Source organism: Carcharhinus amblyrhynchos, chromosome 1 (genome assembly GCF_965287045.1).
Source record: "Carcharhinus amblyrhynchos chromosome 1, sCarAmb.v2.hapA, whole genome shotgun sequence".
NCBI lineage: Eukaryota > Metazoa > Chordata > Chondrichthyes > Carcharhiniformes > Carcharhinidae > Carcharhinus > Carcharhinus amblyrhynchos.
Genome location: NC_137324.1, coordinates 167,640,008 through 167,663,194, shown reverse-complemented (window position 1 = coordinate 167,663,194; position 23,187 = coordinate 167,640,008). Strand labels below are relative to the sequence as shown.

General features: G+C 43.6%; 1 protein-coding gene across 1 annotated transcript in view; it reads right to left on the bottom strand.

Moving 5' to 3' along the window:
• csgalnact1a (chondroitin sulfate N-acetylgalactosaminyltransferase 1a) overlaps window positions 1–23,187 on the bottom strand; it is a 144,278-nt gene that overhangs the window by 62,041 nt on the left and 59,050 nt on the right. The window contains exon 2 of the mRNA XM_080200053.1: window positions 17,121–17,896. Coding sequence (XP_080056179.1) covers window positions 17,121–17,763 — 643 coding nt within the window. The 5' untranslated portion in view covers window positions 17,764–17,896. The remainder of the gene's footprint in view (window positions 1–17,120; window positions 17,897–23,187) is intronic.

Here is a 23,187-nt window from a genome sequence, read left to right as displayed (position 1 = left end):
CCCACACACTGAATTTCAGCGTGATTTACGCTGAGGCACTCTGCAGTGCACAGTGTGGGGGATTCACTGAGAGTTCCGCCGAAAAAAATCAGTGGGATTTACTCTAATTTTTACGCAAATTTGACACTTGGAATTTTTGGGGAGAATTGCCCCCTACATCTTTCATGCCTTAGGCAAACGAAAATATTTATTTATTAATTTGTGTATTGCTGAGAAAGGTGATGTAGCGCCCAAACAGCACTCTCTTTCCTTGCAGTAGAAATTGTCGTTTCCTTTACAATTGGTATTCTTGTGAATCTGTCCTGATGAGTGCAGGTGAAAAGTTTTGACAGCATATTTTTTTTAAAAAAAAAACACTCCAATTCTGTACTACCAAGTGGCTACTTATTTATTTTTTTTTGATTCCCACTCACACCTGACGAAGGGGCAAACCCCGAAAGCTGGTGGCGTATACTACCAAATAAACTTGTTGGACTTTAACCTGGCATTGTGAGACTTCTTACCACAATAGCTCCCAGCTGAAAGGTAAGTGAGAAAGGGAAAACAGAAAAAAGGAAAGAAAGGTGAAAACGATCGGGAAAAAGGAGACAGAAACAAAGAAGCCACAGGAAAAATGAATACAAAAAAAAACAGCAGAAACAAAAAAAAGACTTATAAATAAGTAGCAACTTAATAGTTAACAGAACTGGAGTGTTGTTAAAAAAAGATATGCTGTCAAAACTTTTCACCCTGCACTCATCATGACAAATTCACAAAAATACTAATTATAAAGGAAACAACAATTTCTACTGCAAGTGCTTCATCACTTTTCTCAGCAATACATAAATTAATTAATAGATAAATAAATTAGTGTCATTTGCCTAAGGCATGAAAGATGTAGGGGGCGATTCTCCCCCAAAAGTTCTAAGTGTCAAATTTACATAAAAATTGGAGTAAATTCCATTGATTTTTTTCAGCGGGACTTTGAAAATGAATCCCCCACAGTGTGCATTGCAGAGTGCCTCAGTGTAAATCACGCTGAAATTCAGTGGGTGGGCCCTATTCCTGCTGGAGAGGGTGGCAGCGGAGTGCTGAGCAGGCCACAGCGCATGCGCTGATCTTTCGGCGCCGAGATTGGCACATGCGCAGTAGCCCGCACTGCCAGCCTCCCAAACGCTGGACAGCCGTGACCCCCACAACACTGTCCCTCCGACCTCTCCACAGCCTGACTGCTGGCTCTACGAACATGTCTGCGTCAGACTCGATCCCTCCCCTCCCCACCTTGGTCTCACCTCCACTCCCGGCAGCCCCAGTCTTCCAATCCTCCCTTCCCAATGGCAGCTACAAGCCCCTCCCTGCCCCCCGCCAGCAGCCCCAATACTCCCCTGGCATGCCAGCCCCCCCCACCCCCAACCACTGGCTTCCCTCCTTCTGTCACTCAGCCCAATTGCAGAGTGGCAGCAGGACCCCCCATCCCCACCGATCGTCCGTCCCTGAGGCTCTGTCCCCTATCAGGCCCTACTCTCCATTAGGCCCTACAACTTGGCACTGGCAGATGCCTGATGGGAATTTATTTTGCCAATTCTCAAAAGACTTACTGTCCCGATAGGGCTTTTGTTAACACTAGAAACTCAAGGATGGGAGTCGGGGATGACGTGGGGAATATCATCACTTAAAAACTGGCAAATGGAACACACTTGGTTTCTGAGGTAAGACAATTGAGGAAATGGTCGTATGAAAACAACTGGAAAGTTTCAAAACCTGAGCATTTCCGGCAGATGTTTCAGAGTGTTCAGGAAACAGGATATCCCCAGACAAGAAAGCGTGTAGCAAGTTTTCAAAGGTCAATGTATGTGTGTGTGTGCGTGTGCGTGTATGTGTATTATGTATGTACGTACGTATGTATGTGTGTGTGTGTCTATATATATATATATATATATATATATATATATATATATATAAATAATATATGTGTATCATACTAATACCACAGCAATACTTTGGAAAAGCAGCCAGCATAATCATTCTCTGCAGCTTAGGACAGCTCCACAGAAGAAATAGCTTCTAAAGGGAGAAAATATGCTGCGCCCAAATTCAGGGTCGGCTCACTCGAGCATGTGTTAGACACAGTCGAGGCCTACTGCGATGTTTTGCATCCTCACCTTGTCCACAGGAGTTCTACCAAGTTGACCAATCCAAAAGGTAGCTCAATCCATCACATAAACCAGCCTCCCATCCACTGACTCTGTCTACACTTCCCACTGCCTCAGCAAAGTAGCCAGCATAATTAAGGACCTCATGCACCCCGGACATTCTGTCTTCCACCTTCTTCCTTTGGGAAAAGGATAAAGTCTGAAGTCATATACCAACCAACTCAAGGACAGCTTTTTCCCTGCTGTCATCAGACTTTTGAATGGACCTACCATGTATCAAGCTGATCTTTCCCTACACCCTAGCTATGACTGCAACACTACATTCTGCACTCTCTCCTTTCCTTCTCTATGAACAGTACGCTTTGTCTGTATAGCTTGCAAGAACCAATACTTTTCACTGTATACCAATAAATGTGACAATAGTAAAGTCAAATCAGTGCAGGCTTTGCTTTCTTTGAATGTTGAGGAAGATGGCTTTACGGAAAATTACAGTAATATTACAGTGTTACAGCGAGTGCTTCATGCCTACATTTCAAGAAGTACTTAATTAGCTGTAAGGTGGTTTGGGAAGTTGTGAAAGTTATGCCGCAAAAGTGCAAGCTTTTCTTTTAGTATTTTGTGTGAGTTAAGAAATCACAAAGGTTGTTAGCTATGGGATGAGCTGGAGACTCACGCACCTCACTCTCATCACTACTATAGGCAGAACTTGGAATAGAGTTTCTACTAGCACCTCGAAATGTGCGGGTTAGGTTGATTGACCCATGTTAAATTGCTCCTTAGTGTTAGGGGAATTAAAGTTTATTTAATAGTGTCACAAATAAGCTTACATTAACATAGCAGTGAAGTTACTGTGAAAGGGTGGGGTTAGATTACCAGGGTAACTTTGTGGGATTACAGGGATAGGGCCTGGATGGGATTGTTGTTGGTGCAAGCTTGATGGGCCAAATGGCCTCCTTCTGCACTGTAGGTATTCTATGATTCTCACAACTTGAAAGATGGAGGAAGAATCATCAAGAGGACTCTGTTCCTGTAATCCATTCCAATTTTTATCATTCAAAGGTATATTTCCTTCATCTATTCACAGTCCTGAACAAGATTACTTTTTTTTTTATATATACTGAACTGTATTTGCCAGCTCTCTGCCCATCCTACTAAATATACCTCAGCCCTCCTGTAATGGGCACAATTCACCATGTCCTCAATCTGACGTCAACCCCTCAATTCCCAAGTCCACATCGTGTTTGTATACCACAGCCATAAGAGTGGCTCTGATGCAGACACGTGTGGTACAAAGCACATTAACTTTCCAGTTGCATTTACCTGTTGCTTCCTGCTTTACAAACCCGATCTGGCAGTTCAAATTCTATCACTGGGTGTTTACCTTTAAGACTTCATTCTGAACACACCCCATCTTCCAACTATTTGTCCGTTCACTCCACGCACTGAATGAGGCTGAGATGGGGAGGGGTTTCCAAATGAAGGACTATTACACACATAGGAAGCAATGGCCTAATGATATTATCGCTAGACTATTAACCCAGAGACTCAACTAATGTGCTGTGGACCTGAATTCGAATCCTGCCACAGCAGATGGTGGAATTTGAACCCAATTAAAAAAAAAGATATCTGGAATTAAGAATCTACTAATGACCATGAAACCACTATCGATTGCGGGAAAAATCCATCTGGCTCACTAATGCCTTTTAGGGAAGGAAATCTGCCGTCCTTACCCGGTCTGGCCTACACTGAATTTAATAAACCAGTTGATTGAATGAATGTACTCAAGAGGCGGCTGGATATAGCATTTGGGGCGAATGGGATCAGAAGTTATGGAGACAAAGCAGGATTGGGCTATTGGGTTGGATGATCAGCCATGATGGTGATGAAGGGCCAAATGGCCTCCTCCAGCTCCTATCTTCTACGTTTACAGGTGACTCCAAATCCACAGCAATGTGGTTGACTCTCAACTGCCCTCGGACAACTAAGGAATGGCAATAAATGCTAGCCAGCCAGCGATGGCCATGTCCTGTGAATGAATAATTTTTAAAAAAATCACCTTTTCTGGAGCATACACAGAATAATCACCCTTGAAGGAGTCAAGGTTTTGGTTTCATTAAAAAAACCCATGGCAGTGAGGAATAGATAACACATACCAAAAAGAAATTTCCTAATACATACAGTTTTCCAAATGGTAACCGCAGCATAAGACAGCAGGTTTCAGGGAAGGTGAGTGGTCTGGATGTTTTCAATTGCTGCACTTCAGTTTAATTCCCATTAAGTTAAGCTTATTTGCCAGCAACATTATAGATCAAAGCAAATCATTGCTGGCAGCCATCTCCCTGAGACGCACGGCGCTGTGGGGGAAAAAATATAATCAAAGGAAAGACAGCGTGAAGGAGACAGGACTCAAAGATAAAGCCACCTTCAACTCAAGAGATGGGCAAGAAAGCAAATCAGTTGTTAAGAGCAGATCAAGGTGCCTTGCTGTTGGGTTCTTTGCTGAAAATGTCACAAGACTGACAGCCCCATTGTAAACCCACGGCACTCGCGACGGGACAGACCACAGGGCTCTCTGCTTTCCTGTTAGGCTCTGACGTTTTGTTCTGGGGCTAGATAAACACCAACGTTCTGGAAAGTCTTGGTCTGACTCAGGATCGGAGTTTGAACAGAAAGTAAATAATTCACGAAAGCCTCCATCGTATTCTTACAGCCAAGGTCGAGGCTGCCTTGATGCTAAAACAGTTTATTAAAAAGCTTTCACTGCACTCACATCTTTAAAAAAAATACACTCTGCTGCCAGTATTAGAGCAAATCGCTACAATGACATCGAAGATATTGTTGGAAAGCCGCTGCCAAAAATACTAATAAATCATGAGGATGAAAGACCTGAATGTGCATAGCAATATAACCACTATTCATTTAGTCTTAGAAATCTCACAGCAAACTGTTAATGCTTCAGTAAGCAATTAAAACCTGGTTTTAATAAATGTACGAGTTGATTTTCCACAACACTAGATGTGATGCAGGATTATGTTTGACTTGGATGTTCTGATTTTAAAAGCTGACAGCCCCTATTGATTTAAACTGATGTCCAGTTTGCTGTGACTAACCAAGCAACATATCTGGAATGATGGAATCGGATTTCAATAACACACTGTACATTATTGTGACACTGTAAAAATGCACATGCCGACATCTGCACACTGTACACGCACCACGACACCCTCACCCTGTACAAACACAACCCCGACACCATTGCCCTCACACTGTGCATACACACCCCCTCCGACACCATCACACTGTACAAACACAACGCCCCCGACACCATTGCCCTCACACTGTACAAACACACCCCCCCGACACCGTCACCCTCACACTGTACAAACATGCCCCCTGAACCATCACCTTCACACTGTACAAGCACACACTTCCAACACCGTCACCTTCACACTGTACACACACACACCTCCTGACACCATCACCCTCACACTGTCCACACACACGCCAACACCGCCACCCTCACACTGTACACACACACATTCCCTGACACCACCACCCTCACACTGTACACACACACCCCCAACATCATCACCCTCACACTGTACACACACACGCGCCAACACCGCCACCCTCACACTGTACACACACACACATTCCCTGACACCACCACCCTCACACTGTACACACACACCCCCAACATCATCACCCTCATACTGTACACGCACACACTCCCAACACCGTCACTCTCACAACGTACACACAATCCCTCCCAACACCCCATCTAAACAAAAGCAAGTTACTGCGGGTCTGGAATCTGAAACCAAAAGGGAAAATGCTGGAAAACCTCAGCAGGTCTGGCAGCATCTGTAAAGAAAAGAGCTGACGTTTTGAGGCCAGACAACCCTTTGTCAAAGCTGGACAGACCTGCTAAGATTTTCCAGCGTTTTCTCATTTGGTCCCCAACACCATCACCCTCACACTGTACACTCAACCGCGATACTCTCATACTGTACACCCCCCAACATCCTCACACTGTACACCCCCCCCCAACACCATCACCCTCACACTGTACACTCAACCTCGATACTCTCATACTGTACACCCCCAACATCCTCACACTGTACACCCCCCGCCAACACCACCACCCTCACACTGTACACTCAACCTCGATACTCATACTGTACACCCCCCAACATCCTCACACTATACACCCCCCGCCAACACCACCACCCTCACACTGTACACCCACCCACCCCCCCCCAACTCTCGACACTCTCGCACTCAGACTGTACACCTCCCCAACACCAACACCACCCTCACACACACACACACACACACACACACACACACACACACACACACACACACACACACACACACACACACACACACACACACACACACCAGATCTCCTTAATTCAGTTTCAAAGCCTTTGGGTGATACAATTCCTGCAGTTTCAGAGAAGTTCTGAGGCTGCTTCTGAAATGCTGTTATAGATCTCACCCCAGCACATGGCAATAACAGCTTGTCGTTGCATTCTGTGTCTCTCCCTTTTCACACTCACCCACCCACATCCTCCCTCCCCCTCCACCGAACCCCCACAGCTACAGTCAGGATCAGTGTCGAGATTGTGCATGGAGTCGAGATGAACACACAGAGAAGTGAATGTCTCCAAAGTGCATTAGGGCAGCCGAGTTTCCAGTCAGACTCAGAACAGACAGGATTTTTAAAAAAAACTGGTCTAGAATGGGCAGAATCTCATTAACTGGGGCTGCCAGTAAATCGTTGGCATGATGACAAGTTTGTAAGGGCCGATCGATAGACCATCATTAATGAGGCAATTGCCTGAGATGTCTCATACATCAATCTTCCTTCAGTCTCACCCTGTGCAATATAACTGGAGCTTGTTGGGCAGATTCTATTCACTACAATGAGCATTGCAGTTACAGGTTAGTTTTATTAGAGGTGGACAATGCAATTATGCCCTAGAAATTACAGGAAAGCAGAAAAAGTAGTAATTGTATGAATGAAATTATCTGTCTGCATTAGGCAGCATCCATTATGACAGGTACTTCTGAAGGTGAATTACACACACAGCATCAGGGTACTCTTCAATCCCATTAGCAAGCTAGTACTAATCCCCTCATATTACTCAGCTTATTGTTTACACTGCTCATCAGACACCCAAGTCAGTCCATACGGTAGTGGATTCAGCCAAAAACCTTTATGCCTCCCCCCCCACCTCCATCCCATGTGAATCATGATGTGGAGATGCCGGCGCTGGACTGGGATGGACTACAGGAAGAAGTCTCACAGCACCAGCTTAAAGTCCAACAGGTTTATGTGGAATCAAGAGCTTTTGGAGCGCTGCTCCTTCGTCAGGTGAGTGATGAACCTGAGCAGCACAGTGGTTAGCACTGTTGCCTCACAGCACCAGGAACCTGGGTTCGATTCCCGACTTGGGTCGCTGTCTATGCGGACTCTGCACATTCTCGCTGTGTCTGCATGGGTTTCCTCCAGGTGCTCCAGTTTCCTCCCACACTCCAAAATCATGCTGGTTAGGTGAACTGGCCATGCTAAATTCTCCCTCAGTCCACCTGCAGAGTGTGGCAACTAGGGGATTTTCAGATTAACTTCACTGCAGTGTTAATGTAAGTCTACCTGTGACACTAATAAAAAACCTTCTTTAAAAACTCTTTCTTACCAAAAGGGGAATCTGTCACTGGAGTTGCAAGGGGTGGGAATACCAATCAATCTGCATCCTATCCCAAGCTGTGCCCTCTAATAAATGGACTTCCACTGCTGTCCAGCTTCTGGCACCTCTATTTGACGTCCACCCCAACAGAATGGAATTCTCTGATGATTAAAACTGCAAATACACTTTGCAGGAATTTTGGACTTTTATGGGATGTGAGAATTGAAATTTCATTGTACACAGACACACAATTTCTGTCCTTGACTTCTACACATGAAATATAGCAATACCATTTCCAAGTTGTTGGAACATCATATGAAAAATGTGGGCATTGCTTCAGCATTAGTGCAAACCTCCAAGTAGAAGGCAGAACAGCCTCTCGTTCTATGACGACATCATCAAGTTAAAGTTAGTGAACTAATTCTAACGGGTCCAAACCCCACTCCCAAACTTGGGCCCATAAATTCAGACTGGCAGTTCAGTGCAGCACTAAACTGAATGCAACAATATTGGAGGAACTGGTTTTTGGACATTAACCCAGCTTGATTGATTATTTAATTATACAGCCAGATTTGCTGTTTCTTTGTTGCATTGAAAGATACAAGTTTGCCATTAGCATTGCTTCTCTACTTTTCACTTCCATCCATCCCAAAACCTTAGCGTTTAGTTTACTTTTGTTATAGCTCTATTAACCTTCATTTGAGTTTTTAGTGATGTCAAGATTTGGGCTCCCAAACGCTTTTCTTCCACTGAGCCAATGAAGATCCTTATCTTTCAATAATATATCACCTCTCTTTTTCTTACCAAATGTAGTAGCTCGCAATCACCATTAGAATTCAAATGGACACATGAATGGCAAATGAGAGTATTAATGTTGTCTCGAAATTTGTTGCAACGCTCCTCTGAATTTCTTGCTATCTGCAAATCTAGACATGGTGTTTTTGATTACAAAGTCTAAGTTGCTGATATAAATCGTGAACAACAATGGTCCCAGTACCAATCCTTAAGGGACCCCCCCCCACCTCCAACCTTCTGCACTTTGAAGAACTATTCTTTACCTCCCTCTCTGCTACCCTTCCTGTTAATTGCCCCCTTTTTCCATTTGCTCTGAATTCACTCATAACCCTGTTACCTGGCACCTTATTGAAAGTGTTTTGGAAAAAAATAGATCATGTCCACATTTAAGAAACTTAGTTTCAAAAAAAGTGCTAGCTACAAAATATAGGATTTAGAGAATTGTAAAATACTCTCCACAATTTCTTCTTTTACTGTTACCAGCCACAATAAAGGTTTGATTTCATAACATTGTTCAGTGAAAGTTCTGTATACACACACACACACACACACACACACACACACACACACACACACACACACACACACACACACACACACACACACACACACACACACACAGTTTAATCTTTAGTGAGTTGAGAGAAGCAGCAAGGGAAAATTGTTGAAACTGTTGACAAGTGCACTAATAGGAGGTGGCCAAGTGAAAACTTAGTCAATCAGACAAGATATTCAGTTATAAAGTAAATCTGCAACATTTTTCCAAAGTAAATCTGAATTTCAGAAAGTAAGGAATGTGAAGCTTCGACTGAACGGACAGGTCCACTAACAACTCTCACCAATTTTTACAGATACACTATAGAAAGCATCCTTTTCGGATGTATCGCAACTTGGTATAGCTCCTCCTCTGACCAAGACCACAAGAAACTACAAAGGATTATGAACGTAGCCCAGTCCATCGTGCAAACCAGCCTCCCATCCATTGGTTCCGTCTACACTTTCAGCTGCCTTGGAAACCAGCCAACACAACCAAGGATCCCACACACCCCAGACATACGCTCTTCCACCTTTCTTCCATCAGGAAAAAGATACAAAAGTCTGAGAACACATACCAACCGACTCAAGAACAGCCTCCTCTCTGCTGCCATCAGACTTTTGGATGGATCGACCTTATATTAATTTGATCTTTCTCTACACCTTAGCTATGGCTGTAGCACTACATTCTGCACCCTTTCCTCTCCTAAGTCCTCTATGACAAAGTATGCTTTGTCTGTATACCACGCAAGAACCAATACCTTACACTATATACCAATGCACATGACAATAATAAATCAAATCAAATTGAATACAAGCAGGTTTCTTTTTGAAAGAGTGTAGTTCATTTCCAGTAATATATAAAAAAAGGGTGAGAATCTGTGGAGTTGAGTACAAAAGCTAGGCTGACATTCTGGCAGACTACTGAGGGAATGTGACACTGCTGGACGTACCAATTTTCAGCTGAGGCAATAAACAGGGGCCCTGTCTGCCATCTCAGATGGATGTCAAAGATTTCACTGCCATAGTCCAGACAGAGTTCTCCCTGATGTTTTGGTCAAACATTAAGATTGTCTAATAAATGCTGGCCTAGCCACATTCCACGAATGAATAAGAAACAATTTTTCGTCAAACTCTCTCATGTTGGAATTTTACCAGTATGCCTGCCCTGGAATCGAGGCTCGCCGAACAGCATTCTTCTTTGGCCTCGGGCAAAATCTTACGAGCCTCAGGTGGACAAGGCGGTAAAATTCTGACACCAGTGTCCCAGAAATACAATCATAACCATTAAAATCGAGAGGGAATAGCTTATGTTACTTCCAACTATATAAAGAAACTCTTTCGATCTTCAAATCTGTCTTTGGAGGAGTACGTAACAGTTTCTCATAGGAAGAGAAATGTTTTTTTTTAATATATATACAAGGTTCTTTCATACAGTCAAACTTGAGAAAACACACTAGGTCATTTTTGCTGAACTTGTAAATGGACGACAGCCAGGAGAGTGGGAGAGACACTTTGACTTGCTTCAATGCCTGTGGCTTCTCCCTTTGTATTAAGCTCTGCTGCAAGGGTTTACATGCAATTACTAGATAAAGGGATGGCCAAATATGGCTCATGATTTTTACCCTCTCCCCTAACGTGCCATCCACTGTGGCTGGATAGTCCATCTGAGATCACTGCTTAGGCTCACAAATAGCGCTCATGCAGCAGGTTTTTGTCACTTTATTCTTCTCACGCAGGCTCAATTTTTTCCCAAACCAGTTGTTAGGGAAGGCGGTGGCCTAGTAGTATTATCGCTAAACTATTAATTCAGAAACTCAGCTAATGGTCTGGGGACCTGGGTTCGAATCCCACCATGGCAGACTGTGGAATTTGAATTTGATAAAAAAAATCTGGAATTAAGAATCTACCATGAAACCATCGCCAATTGTTGGAAAAACCCACCTTGCTCGCCGATGTCCTTTAGGGAAGGAAATCTGCTTCCCTTACCCAGTCTGGCTTACATATGATTCCAGAACCACAGCAATGTGGTTGACTCTCAACTGCCCTCAGGCAACTAGGGATGGGCAGTAAACGCTGGACAGCCAGTGACGCCCATGTCCCATAAGTGAATAAAACAAACATCTAAAAGCTGAGATCAATTGCAAAATTGGCATAAGTCCATTTCTCCAACTCTGCTGCAGAATAGCACCACACCCAAACTTCCTCTCTGGTCCTCTTTTAAGGTCAAACCAAATAAACAGACGCAAATTAAGTTAGGACAAAGTAAAAAGGGGCAGCTCCCCAAAAGGAAGGGGAACAGCCTGAACCAAAACAAAGTACAAAGGAAACTTAAGAAACATCAAATTAAAATGTGATTATTCAGGTCAATAACGCACCCCATCCCCTGCGGTGCCCAACGAGCGCAAAAGGCGTCAACTGCGCCTGCGTACACCGCATGCTCCCTCTCCAGGGACACCTGGTCGCGGACGTAGCCACGGTAGAGGGACAGACAGGTTCAGTATAGTAATGTAAGTAGTTGCACTCTCTTCAGATACAGACAATTATTTATTACCAGTAAATTCATTGTGGATCATCCTTTCATCACACTTAGCTCTCAAAGTTTCCCTTTTTCGGTATGAGGGAAAGATTTGCTTGCCTTGATTAAACAGAGCTAGCTCAATAGGAGCATTTACATTTTTTTTTAAGTTGTACTTCTCATGAGGAAATCTTTCCATTAATGTCCTCTTTCTTCCAGAACTGTTTTTGACTGAATAGCAATTTCCAAACTGAAAAAAAAAATGCTAGGGATTGGGGAAAAACAGGGGACTGGATAGCTCTCTTAAAGGGTCAACACATGACCAATGATTTAATTTAAATAATAATTTAATCTTTGCTGATCAGTCCAACTCCACACGCAATTCTCCACCAACAAATAATGCCAGCTGTGGCCCCTTTATAGATCAGTGACTTCTATTTAATAATTGACATCAAATTAGGACTTAATTGGAAGGTCTGTTAACCCAGTCCTAACACGTGACACACCTTGGGATGTAATATATTAAAGGCACTTAATACAAGTTGTTGTTCGTGGCACCATCAGGGGGCAATAGTGAGCAGGGCTCATGGACTTCCTTCTCGCTGAGTGAAGAGAAGTATTGGGAAGGCGTTGACGCAGATCATTGATCCCATGTTTTCCAGAACATGGTGATTCATCTAGTGTCAATAACCTTAATTACAAGGATCCATCATTTTAAGGAATCTCAACACTTACAGCTGACTTGGAGCTGCTATTTCCTTTGAGATTATTTTAATTTCTTCAAGTTCTGCTACATCTCCTGGGTGTAGGGTTGGATTAGGAGTCACTGACATAGGAAGGAGGACCCAATCAGGCATGAGACAACGAATCTGCCTAGGTTGGACTGATTGTTAGAAGGGTTACGAGATGTGTTCAATTTGTTTTGAGTTTTTACAGTTACATGTATTGGTACACAGTGAAAATATTATTTCTTGCATGTTATACAAAGTATACTGTTCATGGAGTACAAAGGGGAGAAGGAAAGGAGAGAGGGCAGAATGTAGTGTGACAGTCATTGCTAGGGTGTAGAGAAAGATCTGATGGCATTCAAAAGTCTGATGGCAGCAGGCAAAAAGCTGTTCTTGAGTCGGTTGGTACGTGTTCTTAGACTTTTGTATCTTTTTCCCTGATGGAAGAAAACATCGAAAGCCACAGAACCCCTACAGTGCAGAAGGGCCCATCGAGTCTGCACTGACAACATCCCCACCCAGCCCCTATCACTGTCACCCCACTAATCCATGTAACTCACATATCCTGAGACACTAAGGGGCAATTTCATAGAATCATAGAAACCCTACAGTGCAGAAAGAGGCCACTTGGCCCACTGAGTCTGCTCCAACCACAATCCCGTCCAGGGCCTACCCCCATACCCCTACATATTCACCCACTGATCTCTCTAACATACGCATCTCAGGACACTAAGTGGCAATTTTAGCATGGCCGATGCACCTAACTCACACATCTTTGGACTGTAGGAGGAAACCAGAGCACCCAGAGGAAATCTGTGTAGACACAGGGACAATGTGCAAACACCACACCGACAGTGACCCAAGCTGGGAATCGAACCCATGTCCCTTGAGTTGGGAGGCAGAAGTGTTAACCACTGTGCTACCGTGCTAGAGACAGAAGAGGGTATGTCCTGGCTGTGTGGGTTCCTTGATTACGCTGGCTGCTTTTCCGAAGTAGCAGGATGTGTTGACGGAGTCTTACACAAAATAAGTGTTACATTCACAAAATCTGTGCGTCATGAAAAATGCAATATAGTTAGCTAGAGATAAAATATACTGAAGGGTGCCATAAGGCAGGAAAATGTCAGGGTTTGGTATGTTGCTGCACCACTTCTGTTTCACTCATGGTGTTTAGAACTCTCTGCTCACTCCAGTAAATTAGACATTGCCTACTTTAGTCCTTCTCCGATCTTTCTTGCGCATCTTTGTTGGCCATCCCTTTATAATAATAATGGACATTAATCCATTTTGCTCACTGTCCTAAACTAAAAACATTTATGATCAGCCGAGATAAAGGAATGAGTTTTATGCCCAATCTCCATCTGTCTTCTGGAAAACTTTCAGGCTATTTCCAATACTGAAAATGCACTCCAGCCTAGCAAAACACGCACTCGGACTTGGAGTTTGGCTGCCAGCAAATATATCAAGGCAGTAGCCTTGATATATTTGCTAAATGATTTGCTACACTGATCTTTGACTTAGCAACTGTAATGTCTTACTGAGAGTAACTTCTAGGTAAGTGTTGTTAGCATAAACATTTTTCACTGGTGTGTCACTTCCTCATGCCAGAAACGCACGAAATAACTGCCGCTCAAATAAAAGGGTAAATCACTAAGTGACAGCAGGAACAATGAATTCAAATTACTTCAGAAGGGAAGCAAGACAGGCCCATCTCCTACAACAAACTAAAGAACCTGCATTACATCCGTGTCACTTTACCATAGCCGCAACATTTTTTAATTCTCATTAAAGTTGAAAATTCGTGATCTTCACATTCATTTGGAAAGTTTGTTTCCAGCATGCCAAGCTGGGTGAGCAAATAAGATGGCTGCCGAACAGATTTTCCACAGTTTTTTTTTAAATTAGTTTTCGATTCCTTCTGTGTTGTTGAATAATGAACAGTGTTTGCCTACTCTTGATGAAGGAGCAGCGCTCCGAAAGCTCGTGATACCAAATAAACCTGTTGGGCTTTAACCTTGTGTTGTGAGATTTTGTACTGTGCCCACCCCAGTCCAACGCCAGCACCTCCACATCATGGCTGCTCCTGACTGTAATTGATAGAGTTCATGCGCCCTTGTTTGGCAATTTTAATTGACATTCCTCGCCACCTTTGAGGAATAAATTCCCTCCCCATTTCAATGGGATTTGTTGTTGTTTAGTGAATGTGACAAGGGGCTGACAGAATTTAAGTGCAACGAATGTAAGAGATAAAAAGTGCATAAAATGCAAGTCAGAGCACACATATATGAAAACATATTTCTCAAGGTGTTGAACATGGTCACGGCGAAATGGAATTTTCAATAGAAACAGATTTATTAAACTAAGAATAATCTGATCAGGATATGCAGACACTATTTGTTAGTCACAAGTAAGCTTACATTAACACCGCAATGAAGTTACTGTGAAAATCCCCTAGTCGCCACACTCTGGCATCTGTTTGCGTACACTGAAGGGGAATTTAGCATGGCCAATGTACCTAACCAGCACATCTTTCCGAATGTGGGAGGAAACCCACGCAGATGTGGGGAGAACGTGCACAGACAGTGACCCCAGTCAGGAATTGAACCCGAGTCCTTGAAGCTGTGAGACAGCAGTGCTAACCACTGTTCCGCCCTTTTAAGATGGCTATTCAGTCACACTTCTACAGTCATACATACTGTTGTGACTTTTATTTATTTTGTATTTTAAGTTACCATGTTCACATTTTTAATAGGAATTCCCAATGTAAATTTATCATGCTGTAGTTACCTATCAGCAGTGATGCTGTTGTGCAGCATTTGTATTACACCAAAGTGGCATCTGAAGTGGAATGGATGAAGTGTTACGGGAGCAACTGCGGCACTTACAGTCATAGAGGTTTACAACGTGGAAAAAAGGCCCTTCAGCCCAACTTGTTCATGCCGCCCAGTTTTTACCATTAAGCTGGTCCCAACTGCCCACGTTTGGCCCATATCCCTCCATACCAATGTTACCCATGTAATTGTCTAAATGCTTTTTAGTAGAGATTTATAGAATCATAGGACATACAGTGCAGAAAAGAGGCTATTCGACCCATCGAATCTGCACCGATGACAATTCCACCCCGGCTCTATCCCCGTAACCCCATGCATTTACCTAGCTAGTACCCCTGACTGTAAAGGGGCAATTTAGCATGGCCAATTCACCTAGCCTGCACATCTTTGGACTGTCGGAGGAAACCGGAGTACCCAGAGGAAACCCACGCACATGTGGAGAGAATGTGCAAACGTTCCCAAGCTGGGAATTGAACCCAGGTCTCTGGCGTTATGGGGCAGTAGTACTAACTGCACAATTCTGTAAAGAGAAATAAAACTGCATTTTAAACATGTTAATAAGGTAGGCAATGTTATAACAACACAAATATGAAAGCAAAATACTGCAGCTGCTGGAAATCTGAAATGCCAGGAATACTCAGTACGTCATTATATAAGTTACATTACAGTATGGGGTGCTCAAATAGATGATAAAGCTCCTTCTACTCCATTTCAAAATGTTTCAGCTTTATTCATTACAGCTTTAAAGTCACATCTCCATTTTCCAGATCATTGAACTCTTTTGTGATGGAGTTTATTGCCAAATGATGATCAGTTTTATCCTGTAGGATAACTAACCACAACGAACAAAATCAATCCTATCCAAACTTAATGGTGATGACTTACCAAAAAAACTCTAAGTCCAGGACAGGCGGGAAAACGGGACAGCTTCTAACCTGTTTTTTGGGCAAGTTCAAATTGCGAATTTTATGCACTTAGTGCATGGAAAAATGGGCTAAACCATTCCTCAGGGAAGGGAGCAGGGCTTAAATAGCCAGCCAGCCTGCTGTAGCAGCAGGGGGCACTATTGTGCATGTGCAGACCTCTGTGGCACTGGTATTGCCCAAGGGACACCCCCCAGCCTTGTTTTCAACCTCCCCAGGGGGCCTTCATGGCCTCCAGTTCTACCGGCAAGGCCAATTATTCAGCCTCTTACCAGAAATGGGCGAGAGACTGATCATGCCAGTGCTGGTAAGATCAGGAGAGGCGAGAAGTCAGGCATGAACCTGATTTCTCTGCTCTTGCGCAATTTTACCAGCTCATCCCACCCATGGGCGGGGTGAGCTGGTAAAACTGTGGCCAACATCACAAAGAATAGATACAATGAACAGAAAGAGACTTTGATCTCATTCAGCTCGAATCATAGAATCCCTCCAGTGCAGAAGAGGCCATTCAGCCCATCAAGTCTGCACTCATTCTCTGACAGATTATCTCACCCAGGCCCTTTTCTCTGCCCTATCCCTGTAACTCCACATATTTAACATGACTAATCCCCCTAAGCTTCATACCTTGTGACACTAAAGAACAATTTAGCTTGGCCAACCCACCTAACCTGCATACATTTGGACGGTGGAAGGAAACCAGAGCACCAGGAGGAAAGCTATGACAACGCAGAGGGAACGTGCAAACAGGCAGTGACCCGAGGCCAGAACTGAACCCAGGTCCCTGGCACTGTGAGTGCTAACCACTGTGCCACCACACTGCCCTCAGTTAGGTGGGGTTTAGCGCAAGTCCGTAAGTTGGAAGGACAATGTGCTACTCCACTATACCTCAGAGTCCCCTAGACACTGAAATCTTAAAACGAGAGAGTCAATTGTTTGGCAGGATTTCAAAAATTACAAACCAACCTTCAATAAAGTCAGCGGCAGCGTGCATGCGCTGATTCGTCGCTTCTTCATCTTCAGCAGTGTTGAGGAACTCTAGTGCAACTTCGATAGCCTCCACCAGCTCGTCCCGCTTGTCCTTCCGGACAGGTTTCTCCTCCGGGTGCCTGGTCAGGCCCATTTCCAGCTGGTACACCTTCTGCAACGTGAAGCTCTCGAACGGTATCACCGAATACTCCGTGGGCAGTTTGATGGCGGAGTGGACCTCCGCCTTGTCGATCTGAGAGTGCAGGTATTCCAGCAGGCCTGCCTGGGTTTTCTCCGGACTGCTGCGGTCGATATTAGCTCCCAACGAGTCGCCGTAGCGATCCTGCACGGCTTTCAGCTGCTCGCTCCTCTCCTGCAGTTCCTCCTTCAGTTGGGCAATTTGTCTCTTCAAGCTGGTGATGTAGTTACGGTGTTGCTCCTCGCGCTCCTCGAGCAACGCTTGAAAGTTATCCTTTCCGGTTGGCTCACTGACCCTTGGCAGTATGGGCTGCCCATCTTCCATCTTTGGCGTGCACGCTAACATGTACAACAATGAAACTATGCAACACAGGAGAACCAATATCATAGCTAGCCGCCAAATCCAGGTTGGCATTCCTCTCCGCATCATCCTTAGCCACATCTGATCGTTTGTGCGTACCGATCCCGTTAATCGGTCCAGAATAACTTGACAGCAATACCATCCGGCTCTGTACCAAATGGTTCAGTCCCCGTGATTCTTCTCATTTCAAACTAGGGCTGTCTTCTGACGGACACTGAAAGCACAAACACAAAAACACTACTCAATACTGCACAACTCAAAGAGAATTTCCTTCATTAAAAAGTACAATTTTTTTGCGGGGAATGTTTATTTATTAGTCACAAATAAGGCTTACATTAACACTGCAATGAAGTCACTGTGAAATTCCCCTAGTAGCCACATTCCAATGCCTGTCCAGGTCAATGCACCTAACCAGCACGCCTTTGAGACTGAGAGGAAACTAGAATTTAATTCTAGAAATTTAACAGGGCTCGTAGTTTACATTTTAGGTTTAAGTTTATTTATTGGCGTCGCAAGTAGGCTTACCTTAACACTGCAGTGAAGTTACTGTGAAAATCCCCTAATTGCCATACCCCAGCGCCTGTTTGGGTACACTGAGGGACAATTCAGCATGGCCAATGCACCTAACCAACAAGTCTTTTGGACTGTGGGAGGAAACCGGAGCACCCACAGGGAACCCACACAGACACAAGGAGAACAGGCAGACTCTGTACAGACAGTGACCCCAGGCAGGAATTCAATCAGGGTGCCTGGCACTATGAGGCAACAGTGCTAACCACAGTGCCACCCTGCTGCCCACAAGCCACCTAACCTGCACATCTTTTGACTGTGGGAGGAAACCAAAGAACCCGCAGGAAATTGATTCGCTTCATCATTTTTAAGCATTTCAACCAGACAACCTTCGAAGCACAGGGGGATACAAACTAGGTTTATACAACCTGTCCTCATAACTTAACCCTTTAAGCCTCAATGTCCTATTGATGATTCTGCACTGTATGCCACCTTGGAGCTCAGACTTCTACAGATATGCAGTAACTAGTCAATTAAAAAGAGTAATCAAGGTTAATAAAGTTAAATCTCACAGGATCCAGGGTGAAGTATCTAAATGGAAGCAAAATTGCCTTCTTGACAGAAGCCAGAGGGTGGTTGTAGAGGGTTGTTTATCAAACAGGGGGCCTGTGACCAGCAGTGTGCCTCAGGGATCAGTGCTGAGTCCACTTTTATTTGTCATTTATATTAATGATTTGGATGAGAATATAGATGCATGATTAGTAAGTTTGCAGGCGACACTAAAATTGGTGGCATAGTGGACAGTGAAGGAAGTCATCTCCAATTGCAACAGGATCTTGATTGATTGGGCCAGTGAGCTGACGAATGGCAGATGGAGTTTAATTTAGACAAATGCGAGGTGATGCACTTTGGTAGATTGAACCAGGACAGGACTTACTCAGTTAATAGTAGGGCGTTGGGGAGAGTTACAGAACAAAGAGATCGAGGGATACACGTGCATAGCTCCTTGAAAGTGGAGTTGCAGGTAGACAGAGTGGTGAAGACGGCATTCAGCATGCTTGGCTTCATCGGTCAGAACATTGAATACAGGAGTTGGAATGTCTTGTTGAAATTGTACAAGACATTGGTAAGGCCACACTTGGAATACTGTGTGCAATTCTGGTCACCCTATTATAGGAAGGATATTATTAAACTGGAAAAAGAGTGCAAAAAAAGATTTACTAGGATGCTACTGGGACTTGATGGACTGAGTTATAAAGAGAGGCTGGATAGACTGGGATTTTTTTCTCTGGAGTGTGTGTGTGTGTGAAATCTGTGTTATAGCGGTGTTTATATCCACATGTAATTTTTTTTAAAAAAGGAACAAAAAGAAAAAGGGGAAATCAATTGAGAGAGTGCTTGTTATTTGGAAAAGGGAGAGAGGGTGAATATGAGAGAGAGAGAGAGATTGATTGAGTGAGTGATTATTTGGGAAAGTGGGGTAATAGAGAGACAGAGAGAAATTGAGACACTGAGGGGTGTTCTTCTTGAGGTCTATAAAATAATGAGGGGCACAGATCAGCTAGATAGTCAATATCTTTTCCCAAAGGCAGGGAGTCTAAAACTAGTGGCCATAGGTTTAAGGTGAGAGGGAAGAGATACAAAAGTGTCCAGAAGGGCAATTTTTTCACACAGAAGTCTGGAACAAGCTGCCGAAGATAGTAGTAGTGGCAGGTACAATTTTGTCTTTTAAAAAGCATTTAGATAGTTACGTGGGTACAATGGGTATAGAAAGATATGGGCCAAATGCGGGCAATTGGAATTAGCTTAGGGGTTTTAAAAGTAAAGGGCGGTATGGACAAGTTAGGCCGAAGGGCCTGTTTCCATGTTGTAAACCTCTGACTCTAAAATAAAGCTTTCCAGGGTACATCAGGTCTGAAGAGACAAGGCTGTGTATAAAAACTATACAAGTGATTGCTGAGCATTTTTATAATGCCTTCCATTCCAAATCCTTTCCTTCATTTGTATTTCTCTGGATAATGGACATACCTACAGCCATGAAGCAAGTAGACACCGTTGAAATTTTTTCAGTGTGGGTGAGATAATCCTCAGATTCAGATTGTGTAGCCCGCAAACAAGTTGAGAGGTGTTGTCTGCAATACCTTAGAAGCTACCAAAAGAAATTCATGTAATTTCTCTGCAAACCTTTACAACTATTAGGGCACCATGGTGGCACAGTGGTTAGCACTGCTGTCTTACTGTGCTAAAGACCCGGGTTCGATTCTGGCTTTGGGTGACTGTCTATGGGGAGACTGTGCATTCTCTTCATGTCTGCATAAGTTTCCCCCGAATGCTCCATTTTCCTTCCACAGTCCAAAGAGGTACAGGTTAGGTAGATTTACCACGCTAAATTGCCCCTTAGTGTCCAAGGATGTGCGAGTTAGGTGGATTGACCATGATAAATTTTCCCTCAGTTATGCAAACAAGCAAGTGCAGCAACTAGGGGATTTTCACAGTAACTTCATTGCGATGTTAATGTGAGACTACTTATGGCTAATAAATAAACTTAAATAAATAAACTTAAACTTAAATTGACCCTTAGTGTCCAAAGATGTGCAGGTTAGGTGGATTGGCCATGCTAAATTGCCCCTTAGTGTCCAGGTTAGGTGAATTAGCCATGGTAAATGCTCGGAGTCACAGGATTATGGTAGGGGTATGGGTCTGGGTAAGATGCCCTTTTGGAGAGTCTGTGCAGACACGATGGGCTCAATGGCCTCCTTCACTTTAGGGATTCTATGATTCTATTTTCTCTTCAGATAGTTAGCCTGTTCATTCAACACTTTAACCATATCAGAAGGGCGTATCCAAGTGTAGCTCCCAGCTTCACACCCGCTTGCAGTACATTTGCAATGCAAAGTTTTAGAAGTTCTAAGGAGACCTAATGGCCTGGGAGTTTTTCATGAACTTAACTTCTTGATTGCGTCAACATTAAATAATCCAACATCTTGCCAGAGTGAACAATTGAGTTCTCACTGCCCCTGGTATAGCTGAAACATTGGTTGCTGTGATATGGGGCTTTGCTTTCAGTGACCCACTGTTAGAGGCCTCTGTCAACTTCAGCAACTGCAGGGTTCTCAAGAAAAACATCAACTCAAAAAAAAAGGTTAAACAAAAATCAAAACCCTCTGCAAGAAGCAAATAATCAAGTCAGAAGGATTGCTGCATACCAATACAAGCAGACCAATATCACTTAGAGATTACGTTCCACAACGGAAAGATTTAATTCCACAAAGCAATTCACAACAGCAACAACTATTTTCTCAGCCATGAACACAAATGTACTTATACTTTTACAGATGCATCATAGAAATTATCATTTCTGCTTGTATCACAGTTGGTATGGCTCCTGCTCTGCCCAAGACAGCGGAGGAACTATAAAAGATTGTGAATGTAGCCCAACCTATCATGCTAACCAGCCTCCCATCCATTGACTCTGTCTACACTTCCCACTCAGAAAAGCAGCCAGCATAATTAAGGACCCCACACACCCCGGACATTCTCTCTTCCACCTTCTTCCTTTGGGGAGAAAGATCCAAAAGTCTGAGGTCACCCACCAACCGACTCAAGAACAGCTTCTTCCCTACTGCTGTCAGACTTTCAAATGGATTTACCTTGCATTTAGTTGATCTTTCTCTACACTCTAGCTATGACTGTAACACTACATTCTGCACTCTCTCATTTCCTTCTTTATGACAGTATGTTTTGTCTATATAGCGCGCAAGCAACAATACTTTTCACTGTGTGTTAATGCATGTGACAATAGTAAATCAAATCAAATCAAAATGTACACCATTAGTGTAAGTGGACACTTATACATACGTTGAAGTGGTGGAGGCTGCCTCGCTAAATATTTTTAAGACGCGGGTTGATGGGTTTTTGATGAGAGAGGGGATTAAGGGTTATAGGGAGAGGGCGGGAAAGTGGAACTGAGCCACGACAGATCAGCCATGATCTTATTGAATGGCGGGGCAGGCTCGAAGGGCTAGATGGCCTACTCCTGCTCCTATTTCTTATGTTCTTATTAATGTCCTGTAATTCTTTCATTTCATTATTTGTCCTCCTTCAGGAATTATTTACTACGTAACATACAAACACAAGCGATTATTCATTATACGTGCAAGACATGATATTTGCCAATAACATAGCAGCAGCTCTGTGGAGTTTCTCATGACGCAATAGAGGACAGTTTACAGTGGGATGTGTCACCTGAAGTGTGACATTACAGAAAGCATGCCATTTATAGAAGGTGCGACATTTTACAGGAAGTCTGATATTTGCAGATTAAATCGAAAACTTTAGGTGCAATTGACTCAGTTGTTATTTTCTTATAAGTTCAAATAAACTGCAGAAGTGACACTGCAAAGTGTAAATAAAGTGCTTAAAAAGTTGAATTTACCAATAATCTGAATTTAAAAAAAAAAATCAGAATTAAAAGGTAGACTTTGGGGGGAATCTTACCAAAGGATGGCAGAGTGTGGGTTCTGAAGAGAAAGTGGACATGTTTCTCTCCAGATCTCACCACACTCTTCACAAAGAAAGAGCTGGGTGTATTTTACACAATCACTGGGGGGCTGGGGGGGGGGGGCAGGGGCGGGCGGGCAGGCATGGTGCCAACCTGGCAATGCAAACTAGTACTGGGGGCAATGCCAGGCTATTGCTTCATCATATCTGTCCCCGCACTGCCCCCCCAAGGAGGTTTTACTCATCTCCACGGCAGGTCCATGTCTGGGTGAACCTGTTGTAAACCGCGCCAGTGTGATGTCACAAAAGTATGACTCGAAATATACGGCGGGGGCTCAGTATCTGGCCCGGGGGGAGATGGGTGGGGGAATAGTATATAATAATAATATGGAATAATACAGCTCTCTGACTGAAGTTACAATGCTACCACTGAGCCACATCTGAGGCAGATGTTTCATGTTAAGCACATTTAAACCATGTTTGAAACATGTGTAT